The following is a 19,116-nucleotide window of genomic DNA, read 5'->3' as shown; positions in this document are numbered from 1 at the left end:
TCCTAGTGTGCTTCTGTGACCCCGTCATACTTATTTTTCACACTGCAGTATGCGCTATACGACATTCTCTATATATTGTACTGTATATATTGTTGAAGGAGTTAATTTAATTCTTTGGAGTATACAGTAAAAACTGGAAGACTGCAAAAACATAAGTGGACCTGAAAAAACTATGTGGGGGAGTTTATGAAGAACCATGCACCATAGTGGAATATTATTTTGAAACTTTTTGTCTTATTTTACCACTTTCCATAAAAAAAGGTGGTTGAGGGGTGAAGCTTAGTGGGGTCACTAATTTATTTATGTCAGGCATTTAGCAAATCTACGCAAGCTATTAAGAGGAATGGACAATTTAACCAGATCTAAAATGTTAATACCCAAGTGCTGGTCTTAAAGGGAATGCGGCATCAGAAAATAACTGACTTTATAAATCAAGTCTGTGTATTAAATAAATTTAAATTAACTTTTTTCTCATATCACGATCTGTATTAGAAAAAAAACAACTTATCATCATCTCAGGCAGGATTACACGGACAGGTAACCCCTATATACACAGCTGATAATAAAGGATCAACCAACCACGAGAAGCAATGTCACAGCTGACCCTGACTACTTCCCTTCACAATGATCTTTCAACAAACTCGTTAGAGGCTTCAATGCAAAAGATTGACTCAGACCCTGTCTATTGCTATGCTCATGTAGATTTCCTAAAAAAGGAAGTTAGAAATTAAATTAGCAGCAGAGCCCAGTGTGAATTTTGCAAGATTTCTAAATTTTATTTTAAATACTGTCACGGGTGTGTCACATGCAACAGACTGTCGCTCTGCATCTGGCTGCAGAAGGATTCTGCGTTTGGCATTGCAGACGTCTCATTAATCTTTCTGACTCATGGACCCAGTGGCAACCTCCCACTGGCTCTAGTTGACACACCTGGAGGTTTATACACTGTGTGCAGAATTATTAGGCAAATTGTATTTTGATCACATGATACTTTTTATACATGTTGTCCTACTCCAAGCTGTTTAGGCTTGAGAGCCAACTACCAATTTAGGCTACTTTCACACTAGCGTTGTTTTGCCGACGTCGCAATGCGTCGTTTAGGAGAAAAAACGCATCCGGCAAAGTTGTCTGCAGGATGCGTTAGACTTACATTAGCGACGCATTGCGACGAATGGCCACACGTCGCATCTGTCGTGCGACAGATGCGTCATGTTTTGGCGGACCGTCGGCACAAAAAAAAGTTCCATGTAACATTTTTTTGTGCGTCGAGTCTGCCATTTTCGACCGCGCATGCGCGGCCAAAACTCCGCCCCCTCCTCCCCGGAACTCACAATGGGCAGCGGATGCATTGTAAAACTGCATCCGCTGCCCACGTTGTGCTACATTTAGCACACTGTCCTTCGGTACGTCGGGCCGACGGTTTGCGACGGCCCGTACCGACGGATTAGTGTGAAAGTAGCCTAAGTAAATCAGGTGATGTGCATCTCTGTAATGAGGAGGGGTGTTGACTAATAACATCAAAACCCTATATAAGGTGTGCTTAATTATTAGGCAACTTCCTTTCCTTTGGCAAAATGGGTAAGAAAAGAGATTTGACGGGCTCTGAAAAGTCCAAAATTGTGAGATGTCTTGCAGAGGGATGCAGAAGTCTTGAAATTGCCAAACTTTTGAAGCGTGATCACCGAACAATCAAGAGGTTCATGGCAAATAGCCAACAGGGTCGCAAGAAGCGTGTTGGACAAAAATTGCACAAAATAACGGCCCATGAATTGAGGAAAATCCACCGTGAAGCTGCCAAGATGCCATTTGCCACCAGTTTTGCCATATTTCAGAGCTGCAACAGTACTGGAGTAACAAAAAGCACAAGGTCTGCGATACTCAGGGACATGACCAAGGTAAAGAAGGCTGAAAAACGACCACCTTTGAACAAGAAACATAAGATAAAACGTCAAGACTGGGCCAAGAATTATCTTAAGACTGACTTTTCAAAGGTTTTATGGACTGATGAAATGAGAGTGACTCTTGATGGGCCAGATGGATGGGCCAGAGGCTGGATCAGTAAAGGGCAGAGAGCTCCACTCCGACCCAGACGCCAGCAAGGTGGAGGTGGGGTACTGGTATGGGCTGGTATCATCAAAGATGAACTTGTGGGACCTTTTCGGGTTGAGGATTGAGTGAAGCTCAACTCCCAGACCTACTGCCAGTTTCTGGAAGACAACTTCTTCAAGCAGTGGTACAGGAAGAAGTCGGTATCGTTCAAGAAAAACATGATTTTCATGCAGGACAATGCTCATCACATGCCTCCAACTACTCCACAGCGTGGCTGGCCAGTAAAGGTCTCAAAGAAGAAAAAATAATGACATGGCCCCCTTGTTCACCTGATCTGAACCCCATAGAGAACCTGTGGTCCCTCAAAATGTGAGATCTACAGGGAGGGAAAACAGTAAACCTCTCGGAACAGTGTCTGGGAGGCTGTGGGGGCTGCTACACGCAATGTTGATCGTAAAAAGATCAAGCAACTGACAGAATCTATGGATGGAAAGCTGTTGAGTGTCATGATAAAGAAAGGTGGCTATATTGGTCACTAATTTTTTGGGGTTTGTTTTTGCATGTCAGAAATGCTTATTTCTAAATTTTGTGCAGTTATATTGGTTTACCTGGTGAAAATAAACAAGTGAAATGGGAATATATTTGGTTTTTATTAAGTTGCCTAATAATTCTGCACAGTAATAGTTACCTGCACAAACAGATATCCTCCTAAGATAGCCAAATCTAAAAAAAACTCCACTCCAACTTCCAAAAATATTAAGCTTTGATGTTTATGAGCCTTTTGGGTTGATTGAAAACATAGTTCTCGAACAATAATGAAAATAATCCTCTAAAATTCAACTTGCCTAATAATTCTGCACACAGTGTAAATCCCCAGTCTGCAACAGAGAGTTACCGGTGATATTCACATTTTTACCTTGTGAAGGCTTGGAGCTATAGCAGTCGGCTTACATCCTCTCTGGAGCTGTTGAGGACATTTGGTCTTACCACTCTGAGTCTGCTCAAGATAAGTTTCATTCCCCTTGTCGCTCAACCTTTTTGTCTTTACAAATGCTCATGCCCTCCTCTCCCTATCCAGGGCCTAGCTCTAGGGAGATACAAGGCTTAGGTTCCTACTCTGCGATTTGTGAGGAACCAATTTAGGGACGGTAGGGCAGGTAGGGTGTTATCAGATCTGATGCGGTCTCCACTGCCCCTTTCCCTTGTGTCTGGGCTTCCTTCGCCTCAACCCTTCATGTTACACTTAGTCTTCCCACACTGTGTGTGACAAATACAGGTTGAATTTGGGGAAAAAACAACATTATCACTTTTTTTTAATACATTTTTTAATACATTTAACACAAAAAACTTGTTTAAAGGGAACCTGTCAGCAGGATTGTGCATAGTAACCTACACACTGTCAGGTCGGCACCGTTATACTGAATATAATGATACCATGGTTAATGAAATCCGTCTTATGGTTGTTTAATCTTTATTTTCAGTTTTGTATTAATGAGATTCTCGTGCCTTAACCCCTTTCTGACCTCGGACGGGATAGTACGTCCGAGGTCAGAAGCCCCGCTTTGATGCGGGCTCCGGCGGTGAGCCCGCATCAAAGCCGGGACATGTCAGCTGTTTTGAATCGCGATCTGCCTGTGCCTATTAACTAGTTAAATGCCGCTGTCAAAAGCAGACAGCGGCATTTAACTACCGCTTCTGGCCGGGCGGCCGGAAATGATCGCATCGCAGACCCCCATCACATGATCGGAGGTCGGTGATGCTTTTGAATGGTAACCATAGAGGTCCTTGAGACCTCTATGGTTACTGATCCCCGGCAGCTGTGAGCGCCACCATGTGGTCGGCGCTCACAGCACACCTGCATTTCTGCTACATAGCAGCGAACATCAGATCGCTGCTATGTAGCAGAGGTGATCGCGTTTGTGCCTGCTTCTAGCCTCCTATGGAGGCTATTGAAGCATGGCAAAAGTTAAAAAAAAAAGTAAAAAAAAATGTGAAGAAAATAAAAAAAATATAAAAGTTTAAATCACCCCCTTTTCGCCCCAATCAAAATAAATCAATACAAAAAAATATCAAACCTACAAATATTTGGGATCGCCGTGTTCAGAATAGACCAATCTATCAATGAAAAAAGCATTAACCTGATCGCTAAACGGCGTAGCGAGAAAAAAATTCGAAACGCCAGAATTACGTTTTTTTGGGTCGCCGCGACATTGCATTAAAATGCAATAATGGGCGATCAAAAGAACGTATCTGCACCAAAATGCTATCATTAAAAACGCCAGCTCGGCACGCAAAAAATAAGCCCTCAACCGACCCCAGATCATGAAAAATGGAGACGCTACGAGTATCAGAATATGGCGCAATTTTTTATTCTTTTTCAGCAAAGTTTGGAATTTTGTTTCACCACTTAGATAAAAAATAACCTAGTCAAGTTAGGTGTCTATGAACTCGTACTGACCTGAAGAATCATAATGGCAGGTCAGTTTTAGCATTTAGTGAACCCAGCAAAAAAGCCAAGCAAAAAACAAGTGTGGGATTGCACTTTTTTTGCAATTTCACCACACTTGGAATTTTTTTTCCCGTTTTCTAGTACACGACATGGTAAAACCAATGATGTCGTTCAAAAGTACCCGCAAAAAATAAGCCCTCGCATGGCCAAATTGACGGAAAAATAAAAAAGTTGCGGCTCTGGGAAGGAGGGGAGCAAAAAACGAACACGGAAAAACGGAAAATCCCAAGGTCATGAAGGGGTTAAGGCGGGATTGGGGTATGTGGTGCTCTGATTATATATTCATAATGCAGCCTGCTGACAGGTCACTGATCCCTCACTGACCTGCCCTCTAGTTTGCATAATGAATATATGTACATAGTGAGGAAAAAAAACCACACTTCAATATTACCTGTTGAGCTTTCATGTAGTGAGATACAAAATGCTGTTGAAGTTTTTCATTAGCGTAGTTAATGCACAACTGTTCTAAACTGTTTTGTGGAAAAGATTCAAATCCGTATACATCAAGCAAGCCTGGGGTACAAAAAATAAATAATATCAAGAAAAGGCTATTTTGCTTTACATCAATTCAGCTTACATAATTAATACATTTCAGGGAGGCCACAGTAACCTTGAAAATATTGTAAACAATATTGTAACCAATGGAGGGCGCACCCTTTCACACGCCCATCAGTGTCAGCGGGTGGCATTGGCAGCTTATATACCAAAATACATAGTATAGTTTCGAAGTATATAACTTCTTCATCAGGACAAACCTTTGTGGTATACAGTGGGGCAAAAAAGTATTTAGTCAGTCAGCAATAGTGCAAGTTCCACCACTTAAAAAGATGAGAGGCGTCTGTAATTTACATCATAGGTAGACCTCAACTATGGGAGACAAACTGAGAGAAAAAAATCCAGAAAATCACATTGTCTGTTTTGTTATCATTTTATTTGCATATTATGGTGGAAAATAAGTATTTGGTCAGAAACAAACAATCAAGATTTCTGGCTCTCACAGACCTGTAACTTCTTCTATAAGAGTCTCCTCTTTCCTCCACTCATTACCTGTAGTAGTGGCACCTGTTTAAACTTGTTATCTGTATAAAAAGCCACCTGTGCACACCCTCAAACAGTCTGACTCCAAACTCCACTATGGTGAAGACCAAAGAGCTGTCAAAGGACACCAGAAACAAAATTGTATCCCTGCACCAGGCTGGGAAGACTGAATCTGCAATAGCCAACCAGGTTGGAGTGAAGAAATCAACAGTGGGAGCAATAATTAGAAAATGGAAGACATTCAAGACCACTGATAATCTCCCTCGATCTGGGGCTCCACGCAAAATCCCACCCCGTGGGGTCAGAATGATCACAAGAACGGTGAGCAAAAATCCCAGAACCACGCGGGGGGACCTAGTGAATGAACTGCAGAGAGCTGGGACCAATGTAACAAGGCCTACCATAAGTAACACACTACGCCACCATGGACTCAGATCCTGCAGTGCCAGACGTGTCCCACTGCTTAAGCCAGTACATGTCCGGGCCCGTCTGAAGTTTGCTAGAGAGCCTTTGGATGATCCAGAGGAGTTTTGGGAGAATGTCCTATGGTCTGATGAAACCAAACTGGAACTGTTTGGTAGAAACACAACTTGTCGTGTTTGGAGGAAAAAGAATACTGAGTTGCATCCATCAAACACCATACCTACTGTAAAGCATGGTGGTGGAAACATCATGCTTTGGGGCTGTTTCTCTGCAAAGGGGCCAGGACGACTGATCCGGGTACATGAAAGAATGAATGGGGCCATGTATCGTGAGATTTTGAGTGCAAACCTCCTTCCATCAGCAAGGGCATTGAAGATGAAACGTGGCTGGGTCTTTCAACATGACAATGATCCAAAGCACACCGCCAGGGCAACGAAGGAGTGGCTTCGTAAGAAGCATTTCAAGGTCCTGGAGTGGCCTAGCCAGTCTCCAGATCTCAACCCTATAGAAAACCTTTGGAGGGAGTTGAAAGTCCGTGTTGCCAAGCGAAAAGCCAAAAACATCACTGCTCTAGAGGAGATCTGCATGGTGGAATGGGCCAACATACCAACAACAGTGTGTGGCAACCTTGTGAAGACTTACAGAAAACGTTTGACCTCTGTCATTGCCAACAAAGGATATATTACAAAGTATTGAGATGAAATTTTGTTTCTGACCAAATACTTATTTTCCACCATAATATGCAAATAAAATGATAACAAAACAGACAATGTGATTTTCTGGATTTTTTTGTCTCAGTTTGTCTCCCATAGTTGAGGTCTACCTATGATGTAAATTACAGACGCCTCTCATCTTTTTAAGTGGTGGAACTTGCACTATTGCTGACTGACTAAATACTTTTTTGCCCCACTGTATATTGTATATACAGTATGTATATGTATATATATATATATATATATATATATATATATATATATATATATGTATAGATAGATATATATATAGATAGATAGATAGATATATACTAGCTGAAGAGCCCGGCGTTGCCTGGGCATAGTAAATATCTGTGGTTAGTTATAGCACCTCACTTCTCTTATTTTCCCATCACGCCTCTCATTTTCCCCATCACGCCTCTCATTTTCCCCATCACGCCTCTCATTTTCCCCATCACATCTCTCATTTTCTCCCTCACACCTCTCATTTTCCCCCTCACTCCTCTTATTTTCCCCCTCACTCCTCTCATTCCCCCGACACTTGTCATTTCGACCTCACATCTGTCATTTTCCGATCACTCCACTATTTTCCCTCACTCCTCTCATTTTGCACTCACACCTTTTCATTTTCACCTCACACCTCTCATTTTCACCTCAGTATATACATGTTTGTCATCTCCCTTATATATAGTATACACCTGTATGTCATCTCCTGTATATAGTATATACCTGTATGTCATCTCCCCTGTATATAGTATATACCTGCTGTGTGTCATGTCCCCTGTATATAGTATATACCTGTATGTCATCTCCTCCTATATATAGTATATACCTGTATGTAATCTCCTCCTGTATATAGTATATACCTGTGTGTCATCTCCTCCTGTATATAGTATATACCTGTATGTCATCTCCTCCTATACATAGCATATACCTGTATGTCATCTCCTCCTGTATATACTATATACCTGTAGGTAATCTGCTCCTGTATATAGTATATACCTGTGTGTCATCTCCCCTGTAAATAGTTTATACCTGTGTGTCATCTCCTCCTGTATATAGTATATATCTGTATGTCATCTCCTCCTGTATTAGACCTCGTTAACATGTTATTTGGTCAGTATTTTTACCTCAGTATTTGTAAGCTAAATTGGCAGCCTGATAAATCCCCAGCCAACAGTAAGCCCACCCCCTGGCAGTATATATTAGCTCACACATACACATAATAGACAGGTCATGTGACTGACAGCTGCCGGATTCCTATATGGTACATTTGTTGCTCTTGTAGTTTGTCTGCTAATTAAACAGATTTTTATTTTTGAAGGATAATACCAGACTTGTGTGTGTTTTAGAGCGAGTTTCGTGTGTCAAGTTGTGTGTGTTGAGTTGCGTGTGGCGACATGCATGTAGCGACTTTTGTGAGATGAGTTTTGTGTGGCGACATGCGTGTAGCAACTTTTTGTGTGTCGAGTTGCATGTGACAGGTTAGTGTAGCAAGTTGTGTACAGCAAGTTTTGCGCATGGCGAGTTTTGCGCGTGGCGAGTTTTATGTGTGGTGCGTTTTGAGTATGTGCAAGTTTTGTGTGAGGCAACTTTTGCATGTGTTGCAACTTTTGTGCATGTGGCAATTTTTCCGCGTGTGCAAGTTTTGCGTGTGGCGAGTTTTCCATGAGGTGAGTTTTGCACGTGTGGCGAGTTTTGCATGTGGAGAGTTTTGCGCGTGGCGAGTTTTGAGCGGCGACTTTTGTGTTTTGACTTTTATGTGGCGAGGTTGGTGTATGTGTGGTGAAATGTGCGCTGAGGGTGGTATATGTGTTCGAGCACGTGGTAGTGTGTGGCGCATTTTGTGTGTGTGTTCATATCCCCGTGGTGGTGTGGTGATTATCCCATGTTGGGGCCCCACCTTAGCAACTGTACAGTATATACTCTTTGGCGCCATCGCTCTCATTCTTTAAGTCCCCCTTGTTCACATCTGGCAGCTGTTAATTTGCCTCCAACACTTTTCCTTTCATTTTTTCCCCATTATGTAGATAGGGGCAAAATTGTTTGGTGAATTGGAAAACGCAGGGTTAAAATTTCACCTCACAACATAGCTTTGACGCTCTCGGGGTCCAGACGTGTGACTGTGCAAAATTTTGTGCCTGTAGCTGCGACGCCTCCAACACTTTTCCTTTCACTTTTTCCCCATTATGTAGATAGGGGCAAAATTGTTTGGTGAATTGGAAAGCGCGGGGTTAAAATTTCACCTCACAACATAGCCTATGACGCTCTCGGGGTCCAGACGTGTGACTGTGCAAAATTTTGTGGCTGTAGCTGCGACGGTTCAGATGCCAATCCCGGACATACACACACACACACACACACACACACACACACACACACACACACACACACACACACACACACACACACACACACACACACACACACACACACAGCTTTATATATAAAAAAAGTTTTTGGCAAAGCCAGCTTACCACTTTGAAGAAACCGGAATACAAAACTGGATTGGGACAAATCCACACATGTAAAGAAAAAACTTTTTGTTTCTCCAGCGATCAGTCCAATGGTAGAGTAAAATATACCTTATATTTATCCATTAAAAAGTTCCAGATTTCTTCAGTTACAATATTGCATACATTCAATCCCTTATGGACGACATGTTTCGACACCACAGGGACCTGGAGGAAGACACATGTGGTGTCGAAACATGTCGTCCATAAGGGATTGAATGTATGCAATTTTGTAACTGAAGAAATCTGGAACTTTTTAATGGAAAAATAAAAGGTATATTTTACTCTACCATTGGACTGATCGCTGGAGAAACAAAAAGTATATATATATATATATATATATATACATATACATATACACACACACACACACACAGTATATATACAGTACAGACCAAAAGTTTGGACACACCTTCTCATTTAAATATTTTTCTGTGTTTTCATGACTATGAAAATTGTACATTCACACTGAAGGCATCAAAACTATGAATTATGAATTAACACATGTGGAATGATATACTTAACAAAAAAGTGTGAAACAACTGAAAATATGCCTTACACTAGCTGTTTCCAGCCAGCTAGTGCTCGGCACGCTCATTGCTATCTAATTAACGTTGCTAGTGATTAAACTAAAGTAAATAATGACAACATTCAATAGCGCTTACGCAGGTGGTAAATTAACTTCAAATGAAGTTAATAACAATAATAATAACTAAAAATCAGAATAATACTAATACATTTTATTCACAGTGTAAAATCAAAAGCAAACTGGATTCGTGTGGTAATGTGTGAGGACGGAGCCTCGTGTGGCAATGTGTGGGGATGGAGCCTCGTGTGCTAACGTGGAGGGACGGAGCCTCGTATGGTAATGTGTGGGGACAGAGCCTCGTGTGGTAATGTGTGGGGACAGAGCCTCGTGTGGTAATGTGTGAGGACGGAGACTCGAATGGTAATGTGTGAGTACGGAGCCTCGTGTGGTAATGTGGGGGGACGGAGCCTCGTGTGGTAATGTGGGGGGACGGAGCCTCGTGTGGTAATGTGTGGGGACGGAGCCTCGTGTGGTAATGTGGGGGGGCGGGATTATGTGTGGTAATATGGTGGGGGGGCGGGATTATGTGTGGTAATATGGTGGGGGGGCGGGATTATGTGTGGTAATGTGGTGGGGGCAGGATTGTGTGTGGTAATGTGGAGGGGGGCGGGATTGTGTGTGGTAATATGGTGGGGGGAGGGATTATGTGTAGTAATGTGGTGGGGGGCGGGATTGTGTGTGGTAATATGGTAGGGGGGCGGGATCATGTGTGGTAATATGGTGGGGGGGAGGGATTATGTGTAGTAATGTGGTGGGGGGCGGGATTGTGTGTGGTAATGTGGTAGGGGGGCGGAATTGTGTGGGGTAATGTGGTGGGGGCGGGATTGTGTGGTAATGTGGTGGGGGCAGGATTGTGTGTGGTAATGGGGTGGGGGGCGGGATTGTGTGTGGTAATGTGGTGGGGGGCGGGATTGCGTGTGGTGAGGTGTGGTGGGCGGAGCTAATGTGAGGGGGCGGGATTAGCGAGTAATCACGATGCCTCATATATATAGATTCTAGGTTCTTCAAAGTGGCCACCTTTTGCTTTGATGACAGTGGATCGCTCCCACGTAAGGGCAATGGGGTACTCGGTACCGGGTCCTACGGTTCGGGGGATGTCACGGTGGCCCGACCTGGTCCGTGGCCCTTTGAGGGGCGTCCAATTAAAGGTGTAGTTTGTATAAGGTTCGTGACCCCACCTGTGGTACTCGGTCAGGGTGACCGACGCTGCTTAGGGGTCCGCTGGGGTGATGTTATGGCAGCAAGATGGTATACCTTCCCACAGGTGAAGTGTTTCCCCAGGGCTTCCCTTTAGTGTAGGTAGTGATGGTAAATGATGGAGGGCGCAGTAAATAACGAGGACACAAGGTTGCAGTCTCTTTACCTTTTACTGAAAGCTTCATCATCCACAGTCCAGGGTGCAGACCACAGGGTAGGCAGAGTCCGGCCGGTCCGAAGGCAAATCCAGAGTTCCCTTATCCAGGTGGAAATCAGTAGCCTTCCTACTAGCACCTGTGTGTTGTAGTACTTTCCTGCTGAGCACCACGGGATAGTCCTCACAACTTTCATGGATGTTCTAGATGTCTTTCTCTCTCTGTCCACCAGATGATATGGATAGGACAAACCTGTTTGACTGATGGCCTGAGGCTTGTTTATAGGGACCCTAGAGACGCCCCGACCCCCACAATTTGCCACTGTGTCTTCATAGGTATTAAGGTCGGGTAGCCAACTTGGAATTGACTGTCCTGCCGGTCTGTGAAGTAATGCGTAGAGTCAATTACTCCCTCGGTGTTCCGGCCACAGGCTACGAGCCTCGGAAGGAGCCTTTACAGGGCAGAACTCCTCCCGGTGTTTGCTCCTTGTGCTGTGACTTCGTTTCTCACTCTCTACAATACAATTCTCTTCGTGTCCTTTCTTAGGATGCTGCTGCACGTGGGGCAGGCGCAGCTCCGTATCTTTCTGTCTCGTGCTAGGCCTCTGCCAGGATCCCACCCCTGACAGGGACCCTCTGTCTGCAGCTCAGATGTTCCTCCTTTCCCCCTGTCTGCCTGACAGGTGTTGCCTGGGCCGAGCCCAGTCAGCTTCTCACTAACTGCCTATCCAACCCACCAGTTTTACCCTTCCGTGAGGAGTACCCTACTAGATAGGAGCATGGCTCCCCCTGGTGGTCTAGAGTGTGAAGTGTGTTGTGATGCTGTGATACCTGGAAAGATGAACTCCTTTATTACCTTCAGACGTAATATCACTCCCCCTTCTGGAAGAATAATATTACTGCAGCAACCAGGACTCTGGGGCGCTGCAACAGCTTTGCACACTCTTGGCATTCTCTTGATGAGCTTCAAGAGGTAGTCACCGGGAATGGTTTTCACTTCAAAGGTGTGCCCTGTCAGGTTTAATAAGTGGGATTTCTTCCCTTATAAATGGGGTTGGGACCATCAGTTGTGTTGTGCAGAAGTCTGGTGGATACACAGCTGATAGTCCTATTGAATAGACTGTTAGAATTTGTATTATGGCAAGAAAAAAGCAGCTAAGTAAAGAAAAATGAGTGGCCATCATTACTTTAAGAAATGAAGGTCAGTCAGTCCGAAAAATTGGGAAAACTTTGAAAGTGTTTCCAAGTGCAGTGGCAAAAACCATCAAGCGCTACAAAGAAACTGGCTCACATGAGGACCGCCCCAGGAAAGGAAGACCAAGAGTCACCTCTGCTCCTGAGGATAAATTTATCCGAGTCGCCGGCCTCAGAAATTGCAGGTTAACAGCAGCTCAGATTAGAGACCAGGTCAATGCCACACAGAGTTCCAGCAGCAGACACATCTCTACAACAACTGTTAAGAGAAGACTTTGTGCAGCAAGCCTTCATGGTAAAATAGCTGCTAGGAAACCACTGCTAAGGACAGGCAACAAGCAGAAGAGACATGTTTGGGCTAAAGAACACAAGGAATGGACATTAGACCAGGGGAAATCAGTGCTTTGGTCTGATGACTCCAAATTTGAGATCTTTGGTTCCAACCACCGTGTCTTTGTGCGACGCAGAAAAGGTGAACTGATGGACTCTACATGCCTGGTTCCCACCGTGAAGCATGGAGGAGGAGGTGTGATGGTGAGGGGGTGCTTTGCTGGTGTCACTGTTGGGGATTTATTCAAAACTGAAGGCATACTGAACCAGCATAGCTACCACAGCATCTTGCAGCGGCATGCTATTCCATCCGGTTTGAGATTAGTTGGACCATCATTTATTTTCCAACAGGACAATAACCCCAAACAAACCTCTAGGCTGTGTAAGGGCTATTTGACCAAAAGAGAGAGTGATGGGGTGCTACGCCAGATGACCTGGCCTCCACAATCACCAGACATGAACCCAATCGAGATGGTTTGGGGTGAGCTTGAGCGCAGAGTGAAGTCAAAAGGGCCAACAAGTGCTAAGCATCTCTGGGAACTCCTTCAAGATTGTTGGAAGACCATTCCCGGTGACTACCTCTTGAAGCTCATCAAGAGAATGCAAAGAGTGTGCAAAGCAGTCATCAAAGCAAAAGGTGGCTACTTTGAAGAACCTAGAATATAAGACATAATTTCAGTTGTTTCACACTTTTTTGTTAAGTATATAATTCCACATATGATAATTCATAGTGTTGGTGCCTCCAGTGTGAATGTACAATTTTCATAACCATGAAAATACAGAGATATCTTTAAATGAGAAGGTGTGTCCAAACTTTTGGTATATACTATATATATATATACACACACACACATATATATATAGATATATATAGATATATATAGATATATATAGATAGATAGATAGATACAAAAAATGAAAACAGCACAAGCTCACCGATGGGTGCCAAGCCTCCCAGGCAGGACGGTCCACTCATCCACCCAAATACCATAGCAATTAGAAAGAGGAAGGCAGCACTCCAATACTTGCAAAGGTGAAAAAAGCTGTGACGTTTATTTCAGACCCACATCTCCATACGATGTTTCGGCTCTGAGCCTTTCTCAAGCCATGGCTTCCTCTTTCTAATTGATATATTATATATATATATATATATATATATATATATATATATATATATATATGTATATGTATATATATATATATATATATATATATATATATATACATACATACATATACACACACACACATACAGATGTGGCCCAAAAGAATTGACACCTCTGCAATTCTGTCAGATAATACTCAGTTTCTTCCTGAAAATGATTGCAAACACAAATTCTTTGGTATTATTATCTTCATTTAATTTGTCTTAAATGAAAAAACACAAAAGAGAATGAAGCAAAAAGCAAAACATTGATAATTTCACACAAAACTCCAAAAATGGGCCAGGCAAAAGTATTGGCACCCTCAGCCTAATACTTGGTTGCACAACCTTTAGCCAAAATAACTGCGACCAACCGCTTCCGCTAACCATCAGTGAGTTTCTTACAATGCTCTGCTGGAATTTTAGACCATTCTTCTTTGGCAAACTGCTCCAGGTCCCTGATATTTGAAGGGTGCCTTCTCCAAACTGCCATTTTTAGATCTCTCCACAGGTGATCTATGGGATTCAGGTCTGGACTCATTGCTGGCCACCTTAGAAGTCTCCAGTGCTTTCTCTTAAACCATTTTCTAGTGCTTTTTGAAGTGTGTTTTGGGTCATTGTCCTGCTGGAAGACCCATGTGACCTCTGAGGGAGACCCAGCTTTCTCACACTGGGCCCTACATTATGCTCCAAAATTTGTTGGTAGTCTTCAGACTTCATAATGCCATGCACACAGTCAAGAAGTCCAGTGCCAGAGGCAGCAAAGCAACCCCAAAACATCAGGGAACCTCCACCATGTTTGACTGTAGGGACCGTGTTCTTTTCTTTGAATGCCTCTTTTTTTCTCCTGTAAACTCTATGTTGATGCCTTTGCCCAAAAAGCTCTACTTTTGTCTCATCTGACCAGAGAACATTCTTCCAAAACATTTTAGGCTTTTTCAGGTAAGTTTTGGCAAACTCCAGCCTGGCTTTTTTATGTCTCGGGGTAAGAAGTGGGGTTTTCCTGGGTCTCCTACCATACAGTCCCTTTTCATTCAGACGCCGACGGATAGTACGGGTTGACACTGTTATACCCTCGGACTGCAGGGCAGCTTGAACTCGTTTGGATGTTAGTCGAGGTTCTTTATCCAACATCCGCACAATCTTGCGTTGAAATCTCGTCAATTTTTATTTTCCGTCCACATCTAGGGATGTGAGCCACAGTGTCATGGGCTTTAAACTTCTTGATGACACTGCGTACGGTAGACACAGGAACATTCAGGTCTTTGGAGATGGACTTGTAGCCTTCAGATTGCTCATGCTTCCTCTCAATTTGGTTTCTCAAGTGCTCAGACAGTTCTTTGGTCTTCTTTCTTTTCTCCATTCTCAATGTGGTACACATAAGGACACAGGACAGAGGTTGAGTCAACTTTAATCCATGTCAACTGGCTGCAAGTGTGATTTAGTTATTGCCAACACCTGTTAGGTGCCACAGGTAAGTTACAGGTGCTGTTAATTACACAAATTAGAGAAGCATCACATGATTTTTCGAACAGTGACAATACTTTTGTCCACCCCCTTTTTGATGTTTGGTGTGGAATTATATCCAATTTGGCTTTAGGACAATTCTTTTTGTGTTTTTTCATTTAAGACAAATTAAATGATGATAATAATACCAAAGAATTTGTGTTTGCAATCATTTTCAGGAAGAAACTGAGTATTATCTGACAGAATTGCTGGGGTGTCAATACTTTTGGCCACAACCGTATATATATATATATATATATATATATATATATATATATATACATACTTCCTCCTCTTCCCCAATGGGGGTGGTCTTTATTGTCCTTCCTCATTCTTGGGTCCTCTACCAGAGGCCTGGAAGTTTGAGGGTTCTGCGCAGGATCATAGTTGTTCCCAGCATTGCGCTTTTCTGGACAGAGAGCTCAGATGATGCTACTGGGATCTGTTGTAGCCATTCTTCCAACTTAGTGGCCACTGCTCCAAGTGCTCCTATCACCACTGGAATCACTGTTGCCTTTACCTTGCACATCTTTTCCAGTTATCCTTTGAGGCCCTGGTATTTCTCCAGCTTCTCATATTCCTCCTTTCTGATGTTGCTGTCACTTGGCACTGCCACATCTATGATCATTGCTGTCTTCTGATCCTTGTCTACTATTACAATGTCTGGTTGGTTAGCAACACCTGCTTATCCGTCTGGATTTTGAAGTTCCACAGGATTTTAGCCCTTTCATTCTCCACCACTTTTTCTGGGTTCTTCCACTTGGATTTAGGGGGACTTAGCCCATATGCTGTGCAGATGTTCCTGTATACAATTCCCGCTACTTGGTTGTGGCGTTCGGTATACGCTGTTCCTGCTTGCATTTTGCACCTGCCACTATGTGTTGGACGGTTTCTGAGGTTTCTATGCATAGTCAGTCTGCACCTTGGGTCTTGTCTTGTGTGGTAGATTCCTGCTTCTATGGATCTGGTACTTAGTGCTTGCTTTTGCGCCGCTATGATTAGTGCCTCTGTGTTGTCGCTGAGTCCAGCTTTCTCCAGCCACTGGTAGGATTTCTCCATGTCAGCCACCTCCATTATCTGCCGATGGTACATCCCATGCAGCAGCTTGTCTTGCCATGGCGCTTCATGTTCCTGTTCGTCCTTCCAGTTCTGTTGTTGTTGCTGCCTTAGGCTTTCTCTCAGCATCTCATCTTTTGGTGACATTTTTCTGTTGTATTCCTGGGTACTCCTTGTTTCATCCGTGATGGTGGCTTGGATGCTTATCAAACCTCGCCCACCCTCCTTTCTGTTGGTATACAATCTTTGGGTGTTAGACTTAGGGTGGAGACCTCCATGCATTGTGAGGAGCTTTCGAGTCTTCACATCAGCAGCTTCCATCTCTTCTTTTGGCCAACACATTATGCCAGCAGGGTATCGGATAACTGGCAGGGCATATGTATTGATGGCACGGATTTTATTCGTCCCATTGAGCTGACTCTTCAGAACTAGTCTTACCCTTTGATGCTATCAGGATGTTGCTGCCTCCTCATCAAGGTTACCGTATCCCTGTGGGATGCCGAGGTAGTTGCAGCATGTTTGTACATCTGTTATGTGCCCTGCTGGTAATTCAACTCCTTGACTACTTTCCCTCTCTTTATTACCAACCGGCCGCACTTCTCCAGTCCGAAGGACATCCCAATGTCTTCACTGTAAATCCTTGTCAGGTGGATCAGTGAATTGATGTCTCGTTCATTTTTCGCATATAGCTTGATGTCATCCATGTAGAGGAGCTGGCTGATGGTGCTTCCATTCTTGAACTTGTATCCATAGCCAGTAATTATCTGACTGAGTGGGTTCAAGCCTAAGCAGAACAGCAATGGGGACAGTGCATCACCTAGGTATATGCCGCATTTGATGGTCACTTGTGCTAGTTGTCTTGAGTTGACTTACAATGTTGTTCTCCATTGCCCCATTGAGTTTCTGAGGAAGGTTCTTAATATATTGTTGACATTGTAGAGAGCCAAACATTCACAGATCAATGTGTGTGGCATTGAGTTATAGCCTTTCCTGTAGTCAATCCAGGCTCTGCTGAGATTGGTCTGTCTGGATCTTGTGTCTTGAATGACTGCCCTATCTACTAGGAACTGGTGCTTAGAGCCTCTGGTGTCGGCCCCAATGCCTTTCTGAGCTGGATTCATGTACTGGTTCATATGGTTCTGTAGCTTGGTAGCTATGATGCCTGACAGGAGGTTCCATGTTGTTGTAAGGCAGGTTATTGGGTGGTAGTTGGATGGAACTGTTCCTTTGTGAGGATCCTTCATGATCAGCACTGTTCTTCCTTGTGTTAGCCAAGCTGGTGGTGGCCTCTTCTAGCAGTTGGTTCATCTGCTTTGCCATGCGTTCATGTACCACTGTTAATTTCTTTAGCCAGTAGGCTTGGATCATGTCTGGGCCAGGTGAAGTCCAGCTCTTCATGTTCTTGACCCGCTTTTGGATGTCTGCTTCTGTAATAGTAAAGAAAGTCTCGCACTCAACTTAAATATTCTTGCAGATTTATTAGTACTGGAGTAGCACTGGAAACGTTTCAGCCTTAATTAGGCTTTCATCAGTCACGTGTTATGTCTTTCGAAGTATATCGACAACAGTTAGCACTAGAACGCAGTTCGTGCGTGTGACAGTGAATGGCCGTCTTGTGGAAGCATAGGATGACTATGAAGCTGGTAATGCTATCACTTAATTAATAATGTAAAGGGTTTAGAGGTGATGGCCTCCAAGGGCGGCTAGGCATGTGATCTGGCGGCTGGAGGGAACCGCTGTGGTGTATGATCCTCTCTGGAGCGGTTCCCTCCAGCCGCCAGATCACATGCCTAGCCGCCCTTGGAGGCCATCACCTCTAAACCCTTGACATTATTAATTAAGTGATAGCATTACCAGCTTCATAGTCATCCTATGCTTCCACAAGACGGCCATTCACTGTCACACGCACGAACTGCGTTCTAGTGCTAACTGTTGTCGATATACTTCGAAAGACATAACACGTGACTGATGAAAGCCTAATTAAGGCTGAAACGTTTCCAGTGCTACTCCAGTACTAATAAATCTGCAAGAATATTTAAGTTGAGTGCGAGACTTTCTTTACTGTTCATAGAAGGATTTGGGTACCTAGTCTCTGCACCACTTGATAGTACTGCACACGGTGTTTTTCCATAAAATGCTTCTGTAATAGTGACTGGTTCTTGCTCTAGGTGGTTGCTGTGTTTCATTCGCAGATCTTGCAGCCACATTACCCTGGTGTTGTGTGTTTTTTCCTTCTCCAATATGTTCCTCCAGTATTGTTCAGTCTCTGCTATTGATGGAGTTGCTGAATTTGTGCTGTTGATCTGTAGTTAGGAGAACACCTTGGATGGTTGTTTGGAGAAGAGAGCATTTATATTTTTGGCCTCAGCTTCTCTAGTGTACAACCCCTGGCAAAAATTATGTAATCACCGGCCATGGAGGATGTTCATTCAGTTGTTTATTTTTTTTAAATAAAATATGCAGATCACAGACATGGCACAAAACTACAGTAATTTCAAATGACAACTTTCTGGCTTTAATAGACACTAAAAGAAATCAAGAACAAAAAATGTTGTCAGTATTTGTTACTTTTTTAGAAAAAGCAGAGGGAAAAAATTATGGACTCACTCAATTATGAGGGAAAAATTATGGAATCACCCTCTAAATTTCAATTCCAAAAACTAACACCTGCATCAAATTAGATCTGCTTGTTATTCTGCAT

General features: G+C 43.3%; 1 protein-coding gene across 5 annotated transcripts in view; it reads right to left on the bottom strand.

The window, feature by feature from the left end:
- The window catches only part of MYO19 (myosin XIX), a 554,640-nt gene that overhangs the window by 144,848 nt on the left and 390,676 nt on the right, over window positions 1–19,116 (bottom strand). For all 5 annotated transcript variants that reach the window (XM_077295453.1, XM_077295452.1, XM_077295451.1 and 2 more), the window contains one exon: window positions 4,950–5,071. In XM_077295453.1, coding sequence (XP_077151568.1) covers window positions 4,950–5,071 — 122 coding nt within the window. The remainder of the gene's footprint in view (window positions 1–4,949; window positions 5,072–19,116) is intronic.

Source organism: Ranitomeya variabilis, chromosome 3, assembly GCF_051348905.1.
Source record: "Ranitomeya variabilis isolate aRanVar5 chromosome 3, aRanVar5.hap1, whole genome shotgun sequence".
NCBI classification, from domain to species: domain Eukaryota; kingdom Metazoa; phylum Chordata; class Amphibia; order Anura; family Dendrobatidae; genus Ranitomeya; species Ranitomeya variabilis.
This window is presented reverse-complemented; position numbering and strand designations above follow the sequence as displayed.